At 40.6% G+C, this 21,467-nt stretch overlaps 1 protein-coding gene across 1 annotated transcript in view; it reads right to left on the bottom strand.

The window, feature by feature from the left end:
* SOS1 (SOS Ras/Rac guanine nucleotide exchange factor 1) overlaps window positions 1-21,467 on the bottom strand; it is a 65,407-nt gene that overhangs the window by 20,455 nt on the left and 23,485 nt on the right. The window contains exons 7-13 of the mRNA XM_084829133.1: window positions 18,789-18,899; window positions 18,607-18,705; window positions 14,224-14,351; window positions 12,994-13,649; window positions 3,466-3,547; window positions 1,272-1,394; window positions 413-516 (exon numbers count right to left, since the gene is read on the bottom strand). Coding sequence (XP_084685259.1) covers window positions 413-516; window positions 1,272-1,394; window positions 3,466-3,547; window positions 12,994-13,649; window positions 14,224-14,351; window positions 18,607-18,705; window positions 18,789-18,899 — 1,303 coding nt within the window. The remainder of the gene's footprint in view (window positions 1-412; window positions 517-1,271; window positions 1,395-3,465; window positions 3,548-12,993; window positions 13,650-14,223; window positions 14,352-18,606; window positions 18,706-18,788; window positions 18,900-21,467) is intronic.

The following is a 21,467-nucleotide window of genomic DNA, read 5'->3' as shown; positions in this document are numbered from 1 at the left end:
TTATTCCTGGAGTATCTCAGTGCTTCCTAGGAAGCATCGATAAAACATCAATCAGGTTGGGGATTGGAGCAGGCTGCAGACTCCTTCCTCCCCCAGCAAACCCCATACATCAACCCCTGTGTGTGAAAGAGCACATGTGGCATGTGCAAGTTGTATGTGAATGTGCGATCCCCCCCATCCGACACAAAAGGACTGTGCACCACTGCTTTATGGGGAATGCTTTATTATGGATTATGTGGGGTTGGTATTTTTAATTTGAAATTCCATTGTTTTAACTTGATTTTCTACAGCTTTACTAGATTTTAATGGTGCATATAATGGCTGACAAATATATACACACAAGGCACCCTAACTAGAAGAGTTTATAAGGAAACAAAACAGATCATATTAGATATTTGCTGTAATCAAGTACCTCTGACCGTGCCAATGAATTCTTCCAATCGTTGCAAAAGATCTATATCTCTTTCAAAGTCATAAAAGTGATGCTCCACCCAGTGTCGGCATACATTTAATACTCTACAACAATAAGAGAGATTATAAAATCTTTGAGGTTAAGGCTTATTCAATATATTTTTGACACACCTAGGAGAGCTGCAGTTTTCTTATCCCATCTAACTTCACTGAACCACCAATTCCAAACTGACAGCTATGATATTTTGGAAGCGAAAAAAAAGTCCCGGATACATGATGGAAAGAGCATTTACAAGAGCCTTATTCAGGCATTTGACTTAAAGTTTAAGTAAACATGTGTGCTGGGAGTGGGGCCATGCCAAATACCTCTGCCCCTCATATGATGCATGTCATGTAGCCCCTCCCCATAATGTCTGTATGTACAGCACAAATATCTGCAGGGGGGGGCTATGTGATGTGCACAATGGTAGGGGCAAAGCTACTCATTTCCCTGTTCGCATGTTTACTTAAATGGTAAGCTGACTATCTGAATGGGGTTATACTACAGCTGCAACTTAAAGCTCCTATGTATGTTGGACTGGGAGGAGACAACGGCTAATTTCCTTGAAGCTGCAGACCCTTCATGCCATATGAAGGTGCAAGGGGCCAGTGGAAGGAAGGGGAGGCTGTAAAGCTCTGGTGCATGCATGGAACACTGCACACAGTCCGTTGGATCCAAGCCACTGGTACAACTATATAAGGTGCAGTTTTATATATTCAGTGATTCTATCACGACTCTGTCATTGAACTACCAAAGTTTGCAATGGACATCATCTGAAGCACTCTTGGAAAGAGGAGATTTACATGTCTAGGATACTTACCGCAGCTGAACAGGTTGTATATATTCCTTTCTAAATCTTTTTAGCTCTGCACTAAGAGGCTGATCTCCATTTTCCATAGCTATACGGTCTGCTTCTGTTGGTTCAGGTTCTGGAATTTCAAATCTAATATGGGGTGATAAAATGAAATTTAGATTTATTAATTAATTACATTTATATACTGCCCAACAGCCAAAGCTCTCTGGGAAGTTCACAACAATTAAAACTATAAAATACAACATGACTGAACATAATATAAGATTTTAAAAGTTTAAAAATAGCAGGTAAAACCAAAGCAAAACCCAACAGCAGTTACAACCCAGGAAAAGCCTGGGTGAAAAAGTGAGTTTTTAGGAGGTGCTTGAAATATATCACATTTTCTGCCTCCCGTATTGCACAGGGGAGGGTTTTCCAGAGGGTGGGTGATACTACAGAGAAGGCCCACCACTGAGGTTCTTCATGGAGAGATTCCTTTCATTTTGGAATGACCAGCAAGGCCTCCTCTGATGATCTTAGATGTCGCCTGGATATATATAAGAGAAGGCGGTCTGCTAGGTATCCTGGTCCCAAGTTGTTTAGGGCCTTATATAATACTAACATAACTGTGTACGTGGCTCAGTAGCTAATAGGCAGCCAGTGCAGTTCTTTTATCACAGGTGTTATGCGAGCATAGCTAGGTGTCCCAGTGAGCACCCTAGCTGTTACATTCTGAACTAGCTACAGCTTCTGAACCACATGAAGGTAGCCCCATACAGTGCATTGCAGTAGTCTAATTGTGAGGTTACCAGTGCATGGATCACCCTGACTAAGCTATCCCTATCCAGGAACGGATGTAGTTAGTGGAGTTGGAGCAGGCCTCCAAGGCTTCCAGTACTGAATTAACTGGGCTTGATTTAAGTAACCACTGAACCACTCAGAAAAGCTCAGCTGGATGGCTACTTGAGGATGCGATAGAGGTGGCAAAGTAAGCCTTCTTTGCTGCCTTCACCGCCATGCAGTAGGTGCGATTATACGCTCTTAGGTGTGTTCAGTCACCTTCATGACAAGTCTTACGCCACTTATGCTCCAGCTGTCTTCTGAACTGCTTCACTGTCTGGAGCTCCCCAGTAAACCAGGGAGCCTTCTGAGCTCCACAGTGCTGAAGAGGGCACTCAGGAATGATTGTGTCAATGGCCCTTTGCCATTCCATAGTGTGACAAGTGCCTTGACAGAATTGCTGGCTCTGGCTACTGACAAATCCCCGAGCATTCAGGAATCGCTCGGATTCAATAGGTCTCTGGGGTGGACTATCTTAGATGACTTAAGCATGATAATTAAGTGATAGTTAGCAAGATTAAATAATAATTGCAACAAACAGCAAGGAATAGGACCCAAATACTTAAGTCTCACAATGGCAGGAAAGGAAAGGGCCACAACCCCTATAGAATTCTAAGATTTCCAGAGTTTTCAAGTTTATGCAGGTACAACACCATAGATATGGCTGCATAGAGGGCATAAGGAAGAACTACAAATTTGAGACTAAATATTACATGACAGCTTGGAATAAACTAGTAACTTAATATCTATTTGCAAACACATAGGCTTCTACCTGCTTTAAACAGATATAACATCAATGGATGGCATTTTGTGTGTTCTATACATTAAATACCTGGCATCAAATATAGTGACATGCATAAACAAACCACTTCACACCTGTTAAAATCAGTCAAGTGCTGTTACTTCATTTGACCAGGTGTGCAGGTAAAGCAGAGAAATGGGGAGTTGAAAGTTCATCCCAAGTTTGGGGAAATCATTTTAATGGATTTTCATCAAGTTAACATCTTAGTTTTTCTTCAGTACTGCTGACTGCAAATCTGTAAGGAGATCTGGGATTTTCCACTCTTCCTCTCAGAGAGAAAAAAATCATTTTACCCAGTTATAATTAAAGAGCACACTAAAGGATTTTAGCTGACCCCAGCAGCCACACTAAAACAAGAATTCTGCTTCTCCAAAATACTTTCTCCCTCTTTCATGGTCACACTCTTGATTTGGAAAATTCTACCTCCTCTGTGATTTTTGTAATAGTTCAAAGTCCTTAATGCCACTCCTGTAAAAGAGTAATGTACACCTCTTTACAAAGGATACAAATGTTTTAAAATCTTATCTCAGAAGAAGGGAAAGAAAACCACAAGGCAGTATTTCAGAAAAATCCTCTTACCTTTCTATCAGGAGACTCAATAATTCCTGAGGCTTACAAAAAGATCTATATGTTGTAAGAAATGTTCGAACAAAGTTGGGATCTAGGATAGAAAAAAAAATCAGTTCATTATTTTAATTAGACAGCAAGTGAACAACTATAATAGAAACTTGAAAAGCCCCTAATTTGCCTGATGAAAATATAAAAGCACCTGTCCCTTAATGTGGTTGAGGGAATGGGAAAAGGGCATTGTTTCCTAGCAGATTTCTGCTCTTCTTGTAGCTGAGGGAATGTCCTGCCTCTCAAACTGAGTAGGTAGATCTAACAACCATTTCCTGAGGAGTGCGATCTCTCCTTAGATCCCAAGGGAGGTACCAAGGTTGAAGACTAAACACAGGTAAGAGAACAGAGTAAAAATGAAAACCATACTCAAAACCAGAGAATAAGCCTCTAATGGAGGTGTAGGCAACGTTCTTGGGCCCATGAGCAGTAAAAAACTTGGGAATGCCCCCTTCTTGGGATTATCTTTTTTTGCCTCCCACTCCTCTGGATTCTCTATTTCCTGCCTCCCCTTCACTTATTTTGCCAGTTTTTGGCAGGGGAGTTTCATCCCCAGCTCTATTGAAGTCAATGGAGTGATATTTTTCCACTGAATTGAATAGAGGTAGGGAAAAGTGACTTTGCAAGTACCTTGTGGGGTCTTGGTGGGCACCAGTATGCTTGAGGGTGACATGTTGCTAATTCCTACTCTAATGGACTTCCTACAATTTCAGCTATTATTATTATTTATTACACTTCTATATTGCCCCATAGCCAAAGCTCTCTGGGTGGTTTACAGAAGTTAAAACTTTAAAATCCAATATACAAAGTTTAAAAGCCATTTACATAAAAGCACAGAGACAATATACACAAACAACCTATAACTAAAATGAACTTTGAATAGTCAGTCATAACTACTGGAAAGAGTTGGGGCTGCATCATGAACACATCTGACTTGGGTAGTCCAGAAACCTTCCTATCTATTAGGTGAACAGAAATTCAAAAGGTAAGAGTTTCCTTTCCTTCTCTATTTTCATTTATTTACAGTATCTGTATACCACTCCACATCCAAAGATTTCCTTTGTAGGTAGGAGGGCATTTAACGCAGGGATATCAATAAGAATAAAAACAGGGCGGGTTAGTCTGCAAGGCAGGGTTTCCCAAGGCCCTAAACAGAACCATTTGCCCTAAGGTACTCTGGCTGGGGACAGCCTGCTCAGGGTTACAATGTTTGCTCAAACAGGAGAAGAAACTTTCTACTGATTTCCTACTATTTCATCTTTGCTGGGCAGCACAGACAATAACGCTGATGTTTCCCATAAATAAGGATAATCTGAAATGGATATGCGGACTGGCCTCCTGGCAGGATTTATTCAGAAAATGAGATGTCTCATTTGCACTGATACTTTTGAACAACTTTACAATTATTAGTATTGCCTTTACTCCCAGGCATATCACTGTGTTTTTTTTTAATGAACACCTCATTACTTTGAATGAGTTCAAATCTCCAGGGCCAGATGAACTGCATCCTAGAGTCATAAAGGAACTGGCAGAAGAACTCTCAGAACCGCTGTCTATTCTCTTTGAGAAATCATGGAGGACCGGGGAAGTGCCAGATGACTGGAGGAGGGCTAACGCTGTCCCTATCTTCAAAAAGGGTAAAAAGGAGGAACCTGGGAACTACAGACCAGTCAGTCTGACATCAATCCCTGGGAAAATTCTGGAGCAGATCATAAAGCAATCCATCTGGAAGCACCTTGACAACAATGCCGTGATTACTCGAAGCCAACATGGATTTGTCAAAAACAAGTCCTGCCAGACAAATCTGATCTCATTTTTTGATCAAGTCACCTCCCTTGTAGACCGTGGGAATGCTGTAGACATTATATACCTCGACTTCAGCAAAGCTTTCGACAAAGTGCCCCATGATATCCTGATGAGCAAACTAGCTCAAAGTGGGCTAGATGAAACAACAATCTGGTGGATCCACAGTTGGCTATAGAATCGGACTCAAAGAGTGCTGATCAATGGGACCTTCTCAAGCTGGGGAGTGGTAACAAGCAGGGTACGGCAGGGCTCAGTCCTGGGCCCAGTGCTCTTCAACATTTTTATTAATGACTTGGAGGAGGAGGTGCAGGGAATGCTGATCAAATTTGCAGATGACAGAAAATTGGGCGGGATAGCTAATACTTTGGAAGACAGAAACAAAATTCAAAGTGATCTGGATAGACTGGAGTGCTGGGCAGAAAACAACAGAATGGCATTTAATAGGGATAAATGCCAAGTTCTGCACCTAGGAAAAAGAAACCAAATGCACAGTTACAAGATGGGGGATACGTGGCTCAACCACACTACGAGCGAGAAGGATCTTGGAATTGTTGTCGATCACAAGCTGAATATGAGCCAACAATGTGATATGGCTGCAAAAAAGGCCAATGCTATTTTGGGCTGCATTCATAGAAGCATCGCTTCCAAATCCCGGGAAGTACTAGTTCCCCTCTACTCAGCACTGGTTAGGCCTCATCTGGAGTACTGTGTCCAGTTCTGGGCACCACACTTTAAGAAGGATGCAGACAAGCTGGAGAGGGTTCAAAGGAGGGCAACAAAGATGATCAGGGGACTGGAAACAAAGCCCTATGAAGAGAGACTGAAAGAACTGGGCATGTTTAGCCTTGAGAAGAGAAGACTGAGGGGAGATATGATAGCACTCTTCAAGTACTTGAAAGGTTGTCACAGAGAAGAAGGCCAGGATCTCTTCTTGATCATCCCAGAGTGCAGGACACGGAATAATGGGCTCAAGTTACAGGAAGCCAGATTCCGGCTGAACATCAGGAAAAACTTCCTGAGTGTCAGAGCAATACGGCAATGGAACCAATTACCTGGGGAGGTGGTAGGCTCTCCCACACTGGAGGCCTTCAAGACGAGGCTGGACAGCCATTTGTCAGGGATGCTCTGACTTGGATTCCTGCATTGAGCAGGGGGTTGGACTCGATGGCCTTGTAGGCCCCTTCCAACCCTACTATTCTATGTTTCCCATAAATAAGGATAATCTGAAATGGATATGCGGACTGGCCTCCTGGCAGGATTTATTCAGAAAATGAGATGTCTCATTTGCACTGATACTTTTGAACAACTTTACAATTATTAGTATTGCCTTTACTCCCAGGCATATCACTGTGTTTTTTTTTGGGGGGGGGGGCGTCCCAAGTTTATTGATTCACCTGTTCTCCTCCCTTTTATTACTTGCAAATGACAGTTTGATCCTATGACAAAATTGGGGATGCCCATCATCTTTTTAATACTACAAAGAAGTTGGGGAATACCAGAAACATTATCTAACTTAAAGAAATCAAGTTCCTCACTTATACTGCCCTCACGCATGCCCTCAGCTGAAATGAGATATATAAGGGAAATGCCAAACTCATTAACTGGTACTATCATGGCCTCATTCCATTCAAGCAGGAGACAACTCTCCAAGACGGGGAATCCTTTATTTCCCTCAGGCAAAGTCACATTGGCAGTGTTTAGCTATGCAGCCTCTGAGTTGGAGGGCAAGGCCTGAAGCTCAGTACTTTGATGGGTCCACAGCCACTAATTCTACAGTGGCTGTGTAGAATTACACTAACACCCTCTTATTTGAGCTTAACTGTCATGATCCCTCCAGAATGCAGCAAGGGAGAATTCAGGTTTACTGAACTGCACATGAACTGCTGCTCCCTGTCTCTTCCCTGATTGACTAGGCTGGAAAGAGTGAAGTCTTGGGAAGGAGATGGCCTCCAGCTAAGGCATACAACTGTTTTTATTTTGTTGTTTGCATTTCTCAGCTCTTTGGAGAGCTCTGAAAAGGTCTTCCCCAACCAAGAAGGGAAGATTGAGGATTTAAAGAGATGTGCCATTTTCTCACAAAATGCTTGTTAGTCCTACACAGTTCCAGATATGGGATCTTCTCTATGCTGAATGCCTTTCTGACTATGAGAACAGGCCTCATGCACTCCTTTACCCCAGCCCCTCACCTCTCATACATGAACTTCACCCACCCTTAATCAAAGTTCATGATGCGTGCACTGGAATTAGTCAGGGTCAACCCTAACTTGGATGTTCTCCAACACGAGAGATGGGAGAGGCTGATGGGAAAAGGAGCACAATCCCAAGCCTCATTCCTGATAATGGTTAAAGAATAGTTGTTACTTTGGCCCAAGCACTAGGACAATGCATTTGCACAAGTTGTAAATGCATTGTAAATCACCACATTGTAAATTAGCACACTTCAGTATGCTCATTTAGATATAAAGCTTGTGACTTTCTACAAATTGATTTTTGTTTTAATGCTACTACACAGCAAGTGTATTTTACCTACCAGATTCTATACCTACAATTACTTCAAGTATCCAAGTAATTGGGTTAAAAATACACACACACAGTTAGTCAGGATGTCTGCCTATGTGATAAATCTCTCCTCAATACAGGCATTTTAAAAGCTAAAAGAACAACAATGTCTAAAAAAATCATAAATAATCATCCCTGAATGCCTTAAGAAAGGAAATGGACGCTATGCTGACGCACAAGCATTCAACATATCAAAGCTTATAAATAGAACAGCATGGCTCTACAAGAAAAAAAAGTTGCAAGCTCTTTCAAACCTGGAAGCACCAAATCAGGAAATGGAAAGGAACTTGTACCACTCACAGATCTTTGAAGAAAGCCAAAAGATGTTAAAAAAAAAAAAGTTCTTCTCAAACAAGCCTCAGTATTGCCCATACTGTACTCAAATGCTAGTGTATCAATCTGGACAGTTTTGCCCTACCAGAAGCTATTTGTTCTGAACCCACTTCCTATCATTTACACAAACTAACTACCAACAAAGCCACCCTAGTATGCTGGGTGGAAGCAAGGGAGAGGATGTATCAGATCTTCTTTGCAAGGAGAAACTAGGCACATGCATACACACCCCCTTCTCTCTACCCCATCACACTTCCACCTACCACTAGATCAAGAGCAAGGAGAATGAAGTCATGGATCCAGTTGTGTGCTCAAATCATAAATAATCATTCCTGAATGCCTTAAGAAAGGAAATGGATGCTATGCGGATGCACAAGCATTCAACATATCAAACCAGAATATGTACAAGCTTTGTGCACCTGCACACAGTCCCTTTACTCCTCCATGGCTTCCAAATAAGCCAGGATTCAGAAGCTATGAATCCTGGTTTGCTTGGAAACTATTAAGAACACAAGAACATAAGAAGAGCCATACTGGATAAGACCAAGGGTCCATCTAGTCCAGCATTCTGTTCACACAGTGGCCAACCAACGGTTGACTGGAAACCCACAAGCAGGACACGAGTGCAACAGCACCCTAACTGTATTTCTTGGTTTGGATGTAACAGGAAGCTATGGTTAACTGCAGCTTCGTGGTATGTTTTGCTCTTCACATGGAGGAGCAAAGTGGCAGCAAAGGGGCTATGTGTGGCTGTACAAAGCTTGTGTGTACCTGACTTATTAAAGGTACAATCCTATACATGTTTAGACAGAAAAAAGTCCTACAACTCCCAGCATTTCCCATTCAGATTGTCCGAACACTGCCTCTCTCTTCTCTCCTTGTACTCTTCAGACTATTTATAACCAGAAACCTCTTAACACACACTGGCAACACAATTCCACATCTGATAATCCATAGCAGGCTATACTTCATTATATCCTAGGATGTATGAGACTTTGTAAACTTGTATGTGAAGTACAGAGAAATAACTATTGTGAGCTGTACAGTCTCAGGATTTCTTAGATAGAACCCATTTGCTTCTTTATACTACCTACACTAAAGGCATTTTGGCACTATAACCAAAAAGTATCTTCTAGCAGATCTCAAGTTCATATTCTAGCGATCCACATTATATAAACTGGAGCTCACATAAGCTGAGACATGGGTAAAAGACATTGCATTTTCAACATCTATGTTACTAATAGGCTGGACTAAGACAGTGTTTGTACAGTTATTTTCAATTGTTTATAATTCAGCCAAACCAGAACAGATGGCCAATGAACACACAAAAAGTACTTCTCCCAAGAGGAAGCCTTCCTGCAGAATACTAACTTCCTGCTCCCACCCATTTATGTGCAAGTGTTGTTCAACACAATATAACAAAGAGAAAATTATTTTAAAGTAGTGCTATACCTTTCTTACAAGTGTAATACAAGATTATTTTTTACATGTGAGGCAGAATTGATACCAAAATAGTTATTTTGGGATTTTTGTAAAGAAAAAAAACTATCTTGGTATTTGAAAGAGAAAAACCTGCTCAACTCTAGAACTGAGCCACAAAGACCTTTGGTGGCAACTGGGTTTGACACATGACTCTGGATGAAATCAAGGACAAAGTGTCCTTTGCTGCAAAAGCTTAGGTAGTGATAAGGAGATTCAAGGTCTGAATCCCCCTTCTTGACTGCCTGGGCTTCAACCAGAGACAAAGTAGCTACCAATTCATCTGGAGTTGCCTTGGCAACTTTCCTTGGTTTCAGGGGGCTTTGGGAAGACTTGTGGAGAGTCCATATATCACCTGTCAGAGGCCCTACTCGAATGTTTCCTTGGAGTGAAATTTCTTAGTCCTCATCTCTCCCAAAATTAACCCACAAAGCAATGTGACAGCCATCACTTGCCATATCACAGTGCCACAGGGTTATGTGAATTCTTCATCAAGACGGCATTGGCACCAACTCCTGCTGTGGGGGCCCTGCAACTGCTTAATTAGTCAAGCCACATTTTGCAGTCGTCTCCACCAATGACCATTCCACCACACCCAATCTGTGGACATGCTAGGACAACATGTCCTAGCATAATGTAAGTTGGGCATGGAGAACCTCTGGCCCACGGGGGTTCCTCATCCAACCCTGCCAGCTTCTTTCCCAAATCCTGCCCCCTCTCCTGAGAGGAAAAAGCTCTTATCTTTAATCAGCAACTGATCAGAGATAAAAGCTTTTCCCTGCGAAGCACTGAAAATGGCTCCCTTTCTCAGTGCTCAGCAGGCTAAAGTTCATATTTCCAAATCTAAGAGTTTTTCCCTGTAGGGGAGAGGGGGCGGCAGGGCTTGGGGAGAAAGCTGCTGGGTGATTCAGTTCTGCTTACTTTGGAGGCTTGTCCTGCCGTGACTTGTCCTGCTTGAGTCTGAGTAGATATAAAGAGGTTTTCCCTGCTTACTTGTGAGTAAACATTCAGAGGCTTGTCCTGCTTACTTCTGAGTAGGCTTAAAATGGGTAAGAATCACCTTTTGCCCTGTCCACTCTGCCTTTGGCTACACCCACAAATGGAATGTGGCCCCCTGAGACCTTTGCCAAATTGGAATTTGGCCCTTGGACTGGAAATATTCCTACTCCTGACATAAATAGTCAAAAGAAAAAGCATGCTGGAAAAATAAGCAAGGGAAAGCATTACTATCCAAGGGCGTCCTGACAGTTCTCTTACAACCTGCCAATTACACTGTGCAAGCAGCCCCCACTGCATGCACAATGGCAATTTAGTGCTTCCAGGAAAACCCAGAATGAGCTGAAACGTTCATTTCTGGAAGGAGGCAGGTCAGTGGAGCTTATGTAAGGGAGCTCCGCTGACCTGCCACCTTCCAAAAACGAGTGTTTCTGCTTATTTTTGGGCTTCGCCTGGGAAGCGCTAAATCTCCCTTGCGTAAGTGGTGGGTCCCGCTTGCACAACGGAATTGGTGGGACCCACCGCTTGGGGAATTGGCGGGGCCGAAAGGAATCGGCAGGGGCGTTAAGCGTCCCATTGGATGCTGCCCCAAATGTATTAGCCTGCATATGCATGGCTAATACATTTGGCATTTTAATAGAGAATGAAGCATGGGAAAGAACTGGACAGGTAGATACGTTTTCTCAGAGGAACGCCACAGGGGTATGTACATGCATCACTTCTGCAGGGATGAATAATGTGGTTGTGAGTACAGAATTCAGCTTCCTGAGAATTGCAGTTTTCATTTTTTAAAAAGCTAATTTCTGGCCCTTGTGACCACAAAGGAATGCTTGGAAGTATGCTTGCAGAAATTTCAGAAGCCAGAGAAATGGCTCAATAAGGTTTTCAGTAGGTGGGTGAGGAAGGGCTTGCCTATTGTATAACCAGCAAATCGTAACACATTATGCAAATTTATACTAAAATAATGCAAATATGAATGTTTCATAATTTATACATGCCATAAAAATCATGTCTTTCTTGAAGCAGGATTTGGATTGCCTGGGCTCAGAATTCTTTTTAGTATGGAGTAAACACAGTTCTGGATATCCTTCTGGAATATCATAAATACTGCCTAGTCAGTGCTGTTCCTGTAATAGCAAGCACCCTGCTCTTAACAACCAGAAAAGGGGAAGGGAAGGATCCTACATGGTATTCTGAACTCAGATTTCCATGGAATTAACTTCACTCAGGTCACCCAAAAGCTAGCTTGGAAAATGGTATACTAAGCTAGACTAATTGCTCGTGGGCGTACCCTCACCACTCGCAAATGTACAGTGCTTTACGACATTTAGGATCAAAGTGCTTCTCAACTCTATCCTGCAAAGCGGAATGGTCTTTAGGGAAAGTGCAAATCCAACAAATTAGAGAGAATTAAACAGTTAAGTTTAATACAATTAAATACAAACAATATTTTGTAAACAAAGCACATAAAATAGGAAGTGGACCAACTGGATAGGAAGGTACATGTCATATTAAGTAAGTCTAGATATCTGCATATCAAATGTTTGCATATTTTATTCAAAACTTAAATTTTTGCATTACTATTTCAAAGAATTATGTGTATTTCTGCAACTGACACTGAACAGCTTTCAGATAAGAGATACATATTTCTGGTTTTGATGATTTGATACTCATATTAGCATCATTACAGAATATTAAACATGAATAAACTCCCTTCTGGTAGCATAGTCCATACCACACTGAAAGTGTGTGGGTAGGAATATAGGAGTGTGAAAATTTCTTTTTTCCTCAAAGTATAATGGGGTTCCTCTGAAAGTATCCTCTCTGTAAGTAGTGTAGCAGGCAGCAACTGCTAAAGATTACAGGTGTGATAAATGGGTCTACAGTATCTGTTTATGCTTCTGGATGTTTGTTTACAAGCACAATTTATAAGACCTATTTCTAACTGAGCATATTTCTCAAAGAATGGCTCTGTTTCACTACAGGCTTGTTAATGTTAACTTGGTGTTCTTTGTTCTTTATATTGGAGTTCAGTGATCCAGCATCTAAGTTACCAGGCAGGTATTTTATTTATTTCATTTCTATCCCACCCAAGAGCCGAAGCTCTCCGGGTGGTTCACAATAGTCATAATCACTGAGTAGCTACAACTTTAAAGTCTTTCTTTAAAGGTTATCCCAAGCAAACCCCTAAAAGATGGTATGTCACTTAGACCAGAGATGCCAAAACACCCTGCACCTATTCCACCTTGCTCCTCTGGGTATATGGAAAATAGTTAAATAATTCAGATATTTTAAAGATCTGGAAAAATTCCTTACCGGCATACATGTGGTATGTAAGTCTCTCAATCAGTTTGACAACAGTTCCTGCCTTGATAATAGGGATTCCAGATTTGGGCTGCATGTTCTCTTCAAAAACAATATTCTCTTCAGAATCAGGTTCTGCAAACCTATAAAGCTCAGGGCTTGGAAGTCTCATCTGCTCCTCCTTTTCTTCTTGTAACATTGTTACATCTAACATGCGCTCCAAGGTGCTTCTGTACTGTAAAGAGATCAAGGCTGCCATCCAGTTGTTTTTCTCTTCAGCTGATTTAGCAGCAAAAATAACACTATTCTCATCTTTTAAAATTATTTCAAAGGCATGCTTGTACTCATTAGTGTCATCTTTATCGTTGATCTGTACCTTTCGCATTAGAAACTTTTCTTTCAAACGATATTCTGCGTTACTAGCACCAGGCAGTCTTGGTTGGCCATGATTTGACTTACAACAAATCATTAGCCCATCAAAGAGAAATATATGTCTTTCATGCTTGGCACCCACACGTGTGAGAGTCCCCTCCATTATAAATTCATTGCAGCACTGTCCAATGTCTTTACCCTCCCAACCGTCAATGTTCTTCTGGATTTCGTTCATTTTCTTGATTGCTAGCTGCTTCCCCTTCATTTGTTGACTATAGAATCGGCATGCAGATTCACTTTGAAAAAGGAGCAAGACAACATTATTTCATACAATGCACACATATTAGCAGAAAATAACTAATGCAGGTTTTCTCTGCTGAAGGCTAATCTGGGGAAGTGTTTAATAATATCTAGAAGATATGAATGACAAGAATTCTATGAGATAGCTTCAGTTAAATACAAAAGTTTCAGATGTAAAAGTGGTACGGTAACAGGCGTGTATTTTAAATATTAGTACAGAATTCTAGTTAGCAAGCCAACTTTGATTACATTGCAAAGTGGCAACTAATCCTCTATTTTAAACAGATCTGCAAGGTATTTTCATTTCTGCAACAGCTAATGAAAAGCTATTTTTCTGTCAGCTTACCAGTAGATTCTCAAGACGCATTCATTGGAAGCATGAAGGGAACATACACACAGAGAGAACTTTAAAACAATAGCTATCTGCACTTTGATGTCACTTCCTCTGAAGAAGCAGGTTGCCACAAACGACTTTGTTCATTGTTTATTGAAAGAGGAAACTGGAATGCTTGGATTTATAGCACAGCACTTCAGGGCTAAAAGCAGGGGGGAAAGCGGAAATGTGTTTACCTAAGCCTTCTCTTTGCAAGACTTTTGGAGCATATCCTTTCCATACTACTCTGAAGATTAAGCAGGGCTGTAATTGCTTGCTTCAAACACTCTTTGTCCTCTTCATCTTCACTTTTCTCTTCTAATTGCTATGAATGTGAGAAGAATAGTTTATACTCCTGCAAATAAGTTTACAAATGAAATTTCATCCTTTGGTGGTAAATAAGTTTAATTGTCCTTTGCTTAGTCATGGTTTCAGTAATTTGATGGACCACAAAATAATTTGCGCTGGCAATCTATGACTAGAATGACACAAGAAGCTTACTCAAAAGTTCACATTCTCTTGAAGAGCTCAAGAGATCTGAGATGGAGGCTGCCTACTTCAGTTTAACTTCAGGCACTAACTTGAAGAAAGGAGACTAAGTAAGATATGTGCTTGTTAGTGGAATATAGTGATCCTGTTAAAGAGTGGCATTAGGACAAAGCTTAACTGATGAGTCTGCCATCCAACTTTTATTATCTCCAGGTAGGCTGAGAGAGACTCCTGCCTGAAACCCTGGAGAGCCACAGCCAGTCAGTGTAGTAGTCAATGCCGAGCTAGGTGAACCAATGGCTGATACAGTGTAGGACAGCTTCCTATGTATCTCATAGGCTGTTGCAATGATAAAAATGGGATAGATAATACCAAGTATGCTGTTCAAATGTTAAGATCTTCCACTGAGGCCTTCCTTAGAGTGGTTATAGAATACCTTCCCTAAATAAGTTTGCCTGGCACCCATCTTTTGGTGCCATGTCAAATATTTTTATTTTCACAGGTATTATAAGATGTAATATTTTAAACATTTTGTTAAAAAAATTAACTTTGCTGTTTTACTGATGTTGAATATTATTGTATATTTTATTTTGATTAGTTTATTATGTTTTTAAATTATACTGTGAGCTGCCTGGGATAAGATTTTATGAAGGAAGGTATAGAAATACCTTAAATATTCAAAGCAGCAGTGCAGCAGTCATAATTTCTCAAAATGTCTCCAATTTTCCTCCAATATAGCACAGCAACATGAGAATTATGATTGGAGCCAAAGATCTGGTTGTACGAGAAGATACTACTGTTTGTGTAGAAGTAAGTCTACCCATTCCCCCTCTTCTGTATCCCACTGAAAACTGGTTCTGGAGGGCTGAAGGGCCTTTACAGCAGCTTTTCAGGGAGCATAATACACTGAAGAAGGAGAGGAAAATTGGTGACCACCTCCCATGCAAATGCCTTCTGATCATGCAGCAGGATGTTTGGATCCAAGCTTCTGGTTTCAGTCAGTAAGTTCATTCTTTTACTTCTGAGTTCTCACTGTGATAATCTTCAAGTTAATAAATGTTGACAGTCAATGGCCAGTCTTTAAAATCAGCTTACTGATTTCAGGTGGCTGCTAGTTCAAGTTCACACAATTAGGCACTCACTCTGTATGGCATGTAGACATATAAATGGTCTCTTACATGTGTGCGTCCCTAAGCTTGGTGCGCACTGTTTTTTTTAGGAAAATTCACATTTCAAAAAGTAGTGTCTTTCACAAAATGTATATGTTAGATAATATTAACGGGTTGGATCCAAAAGTGCTCTTTCACTCACAGAAAGGCACCTTGGGATCCAAACCAATGTAATCACTGAGTTTTGCTGCATCACAGAGGATAATCAGAAGAATCTTTGAATTTGTTTGTAGTCACTTCATACACCTCTTGCTGGCAACCATCTGACTGTAACCCACCAAAAAAAAAAAAGAAAAGAGATTGCATGACACGATAATTTGCTGAATTTTTAAGTTTCACTAATAACTGACATGAATCACAGGAAAAAATAAAACCAACAGTATTGCTAATGGGGATGCCAGGGCACATGTATACTCAAGTATCCATGTTTCTCAGACCCTGGATTTCTAGAAGCTGAATATTAGCATTTCTAGCTTTTCTGAGTTGAGATTAGGGTACAGTCAGCCCTGTAATGAATATCTTTTGAAGGAAATTGAGCTAAATAATCCCATAATATAATAAATGCATGTGAGGAGAAAATTTTGCTAAGCACTAAGTGGTAATACTAAATGTGTTATGCCAACTGAGTCTTCTCAAAAATTAGTAAAACTGTACATTAACAAGGCTGGAAAGTAGACAAAAAAGTGAAATGCAATGTTTTGCCATAACCAGTTAAAACAACTAGAAAAGTCTCACATCAATCTTGGGTCCACCAATGTATGCAAAATTGTTTTAGTTTCCCCCAGTATTTTATTTATAGTCGACCCGCACTCCCAATCTGCAATGTGAGAATAATAATAAGGATCTACCTACCTTAGACAGCTGCTACAAAGCAGAGGTGGAGAACCTATTTCAGCCCAACGGCTGAATTCAATTTTGGAGAAACTCTTAGGGGCCACATTCCAGTGGTGGATGGGGTTAAAGAAAAAGAGGGCAGAGCCAAGGGAACGGGGTGGGGCAATTTAAAAAAAAAAAAATACCAGCACATTGTAGCTTAAAGCTCTTACTGCCAGTAACTAAGAAAGACATTTCAACATTTTAGAATGGGGAAAAACTGCACAAAAGCCAATTGGTGGTTGGGGAAAATGGAGTGGAACCAGGATAAGGGAGGCATGACCATATGAGGAACCCTGTAGGGCCTGAGGTTCCCCACCCCCGTTATGTGCAACATTTTGGGTGCATAGTAAAAGAACTATATAAATATCTAATATTACTTAATGCAAGATAGTTAACCTAGAATGAAGAAATGAGGAATTCTGTATTTTCACATTCAACATCAACATGTAGAGCCCACTTCACAAGCTAGAGCTTCACTACAAAATTGTATCCCATGGAAACAGATCTTTAGTTATGAGGTGCGCACAGGTGCACACACACAATCTCATGAAACTTAACGTTCACATCTTGAAGCAGGTGCACATTACAACTTTTGTGTAGAACACATGAGACACCTACACATCTTTGATAAAGATGGATAAAAATTGTGGCAGATTCTGTAGTGTACAGGCAGTGACAAAACCATCTCATACATTATGAGGTCGAAGCAACTAGATTGTTTAAACATATACTCGCTTCTGCAGCAACAGCTTCTCTTTCAATCAGCAGTATTAAACATTGTACATCAACACCATCTAATGTCTAAATAAGGTAACTGCAAAAACATAGAACCAGTCTTAAAATGTGTATAATCTGCAGACAGAATTATATAATTTTACTCAAGTTACAACTACTTTATTGTGGAATTCAGACAGTCTGAAAAAAGACTAGGAAGAAGATGTGAACCAGTATGTGTGCTTACATTTATGATCTTTGTGTTGATAGAGCAACTTGGTAACAGAAATTCTGAAATCTTTAACCAAAAAAAGTTTTGAGTTTTGTTTTTAAAATTTTAATGGCTAGAATCCAACGCACCACAACTAGTATCCTGCCCTCACATGCGAGTGCTTCAGCTCCCACTTCTGGGGGCAGGTACCCCCCCCACACACACACACAGTGGTTCACCATTTTACTCTACACACACACACGAAGATCATGGGAACTTCTGAACCAGCAACCCATAAGACATGAGGAGCTGCGTCAGAAGGAAAAATGGGTCTCTCCCTACCATGTATAAATTGTATGTTTATGCATACACATCTCTGGACACCAGCCACAAATGTAGTTTATGATATGACACATTCATCTTTTGTGGGTCAGCATGTGTATGCTCATGCAAATTAGCCAAAGACTACTATATTGTTATATACTAGCAAATGAACCCAGTTTCGCACAGATTGGGAAGAGCCCTTAGTTTGATACATCAAAGCCTTACACACCTGACTTCAAACTGTATAAACTGCAAAACTATCTTCTCATTAAGAAAGTCTGCCATGTAGTGACTAAATATAGTACTGCAGGCTTCGACCTCACAGACATATTTAAAATAATTGTAATTAATGTGTTCTCTTGAAGAATGTTTTGAGCTTTCCTCTATGTCAGTCATGACTTCCTTCTTCTCTGCTCTTCCTTCTCTCCCCCTCCCACCACATCAATTGCCAATGTTCTTTTTCTGTTACCTGGCAACTTGCTCCCTTCCCTCAACCCCTGCTGTATCTAGCTGATAATATAGGTTGAGTATCTGATGGAAGACAAAAAAATCACTATGCCTAAAACCATCCCAGATAGAGGTACAATAAATCCTGAAAGTTTCGTAACAATCAGGTGTACGGTTTTCGAGTCCATCGAGGACATAGGGACAAAGACTTCTGTTTATATATACAGATAAGTTAAAACCTGAGAGAAATTGAGGGTTTTATTGTTGCAAACTTATTCCACTGACCAGTTTATTCAAAAATTAATATAAAAACCCCATTTTAATATTAGATGGAATCATTTTCTTCTTACCTTTAAAAGTTCAAAATAGTGAAGGCAATGGTAAACAGGAACTAGAAGTAGCCTGGGTAAAACATACTGAACAGCATCTTTAAAACCATCTCCTATTGACTGGAAATAAAAAAAATACATTTCAGTCATATGAACAAGTATTTTTACAGCATCTGTGAGGTCCATTATATTACTTAACTTACCTGCAAGTAAAATGCTGCCCCTGGTTTCGATAACTGGCTAAGAAAATGGTCATGGAAACCAGTCCGTAAAATATCTTGAGTGTATGATTCATAAGGATCAAATGCTAGCTCCTAAGCAAAGAATTACAGAATATTTCAGTCGACTCAAACACTGTTTCCAAGTTATCATGTAAAAATAAGACACTCAATCATAAATCCAAAGATTTAATTGAGAAGCTGCACACACTGTATTAGACTTTATCCCTTCAAAGAATTACATACACCCAACAAAACACACATTGGGTCAGATGTCATGATCCCAAGCCTCCAAACTATGAGGAAGTTGATTGATCTGGATGGAGCTGTGTGACTGTTCTTGGATGCACTCTCCATGAAGAATCAATCTCATAGTTTGGGTTTTTCCCTGGACTCTGCCCTATCTGTAGAATAGCAGGTGGCACCAGTGGCTAGGAACGCTTTTTACCAGCTTTAGGACATGCTGGTCACTGATCATAACAATAAATGATGATGACCAGCTTAGGATATTATGTCAGCAGTGGTCCTATCTAGAAAGATAAAAATTTGCCTTGGTTACGCATGAACTGGTCACATCCAGATTAGACTACTGTAATGTGCTCTATGTGGGGGTGTCCTTGAAGATCGTTTGGAAATTTCTACTGGTGCAGAACACAGCTGCCTAGATGCCAGAACATGTAACACCAATCCTGGATCAGTTATACTAGTTTCTAATACATTTCCCAATTCAAAGTCCTGCTTTTGGCCTTTAAGCCCTAAATGGTTTGAGACAAGGTTATATGAAGGATTGCCTATATTAGGGGAGGGGGAACTTTTTTTCTGTCAAAGGCCACTTTTCCTCAGGAGAATTCAGTCAGGGGCTGTGTGGCAGCAGTAGGTGGGACTACTTCTTTATTTTTATTTATACAATTTATTACCTGCTTTTCATTATAAAATAATCTCAATGCAGGATACAAAACCAATAAAATACAATAGAATTATACAGCTTCAATGATAAAACAGTAAAGCAGGGGAGAACAGAAACACAGATAAGTTTACAAGATGGAACAACACAGATTCAGTCAAAAGCCTGGGTGAACAAACAGGACTTTTATTAGTGCTGAAAGCTTGTAAGATTCTCTCTCTCTCCCTTTCTGACAATCCTTTCTATCTCTCTCCCGCTCTTCCTCCCCATTCAGTGAGCTAACAGAGAAGGGACAGATTGCTTTTGCCAAAGCTCTGAACTGAACACTTGCAGTGAGTCTTTGAAATTAGGCTGAGGGTCACATGAAGCCCTAAGGCAACAGGTTGCTCATCCTTTGCCTGTACCCATACAAACTTGCCCAGGCATTGAGATCTGCTTCAGAGGTCCTGTTTGCAGGAACACCTGTAACGTCAGTTCAGCTTGTGGGCATAAGAGACAGGGCCTTTTCTATGGTGATCCTCATGTTATGGAACGACCTCCCCACTGAGGTGCAGATTGGTCAAACATTATAAACTTTTAAGCAGGTTTAAAAAACTTATTTCAGAGCGTCTTCTCGTAAAAGAAGTTGCTTAATGATGGTAGTTTAAAATGATGGTGCTTAAAATGCTTTAGTATTATTTATTTATGCTACTGGGGAGGAACAGAGGATAAGTTCAACTAGCCCCAGATGTGATGATGCAGCTAGCTCAAAGCCGAAGGATGGCTAGCGGCTGATGGTGCTGGTGGTGAACGACGAATCCGATGTTCTAAAGACAACACACCATAGGGACCTGGAATGTAAGATCTATGAGCCAGGGCAAATTGGATGTGGTTATTGGGGAGAGATCAAGATTAAATATGGACATTTTGGGTGTCAGTGAACTGAAATGGACTGGAATAGGCCACTTCACATCAGATGACCACCAGATCTACTACTGTGGACAAGAGGACCACAGAAGAAATGGAGTAGCCTTCATAATTAATAATAAAGTGGCCAAAGCAGTGCTTGGATACAATCCAAAAAATGATAGAATGATCTCAATTCGAATTCAGGGTAAACCATTTAACATCACAGTGATCCAAATATACGCCCCAACCACAGATGCTAAAGAAGCAGAAGTAGATCAGTTCTATGAGGATCTGCAGCACCTACTGGATAATACGCCAAAAAGAGATGTTATTTTCATTACAGGAGACTGGAATGCTAAGGTGGTTAGTCAAACGACACCTGGAATTACAGGCAAGCATGGTCTGGGAGAACAAAATGAAGCGGGACATAGGCTGATAGAATTTTGCCAAGACAACTCACTGTGCATAACACTCTCTTCCAACAACCTAAGAGACGACTATATACATGGACTTCACCAGATGGTCGACACCAAAATTAGATTGACTACATCCTTTGTAGCCAAAGGTGGTAGACATCTATGCAGTTGGTAAAAACAAGACCTGGAGCTGATTGTAGTTCAGATCACGAACTTCTTATTGCACAATTTAGAATCAGACTAAAGAGAATAGGGAAGACCCACAGATCAGTGAGATATGAGCTCACTAATATTCCTCATGAATATGCAGTGGAGGTGAAGAATAGATTTAAGGGACTAGATTTAGTAGATAGGGTCCCGGAAGAACTATGGACAGAAGTTCGCAACATTGTTCAGGAGGCAGCAACAAAAAACGTCCCAAAGAAAAAGAAAACCAAGAAGGCAAGATGGCTGTCT

The sequence above is a fragment of the Heloderma suspectum genome, chromosome 1 (genome assembly GCF_057233095.1).
Source record: "Heloderma suspectum isolate Gila_16-S chromosome 1, 16-S_ref, whole genome shotgun sequence".
In the NCBI taxonomy this organism is placed as follows: Eukaryota; Metazoa; Chordata; class Lepidosauria; order Squamata; family Helodermatidae; genus Heloderma; species Heloderma suspectum.
This window is presented reverse-complemented; position numbering and strand designations above follow the sequence as displayed.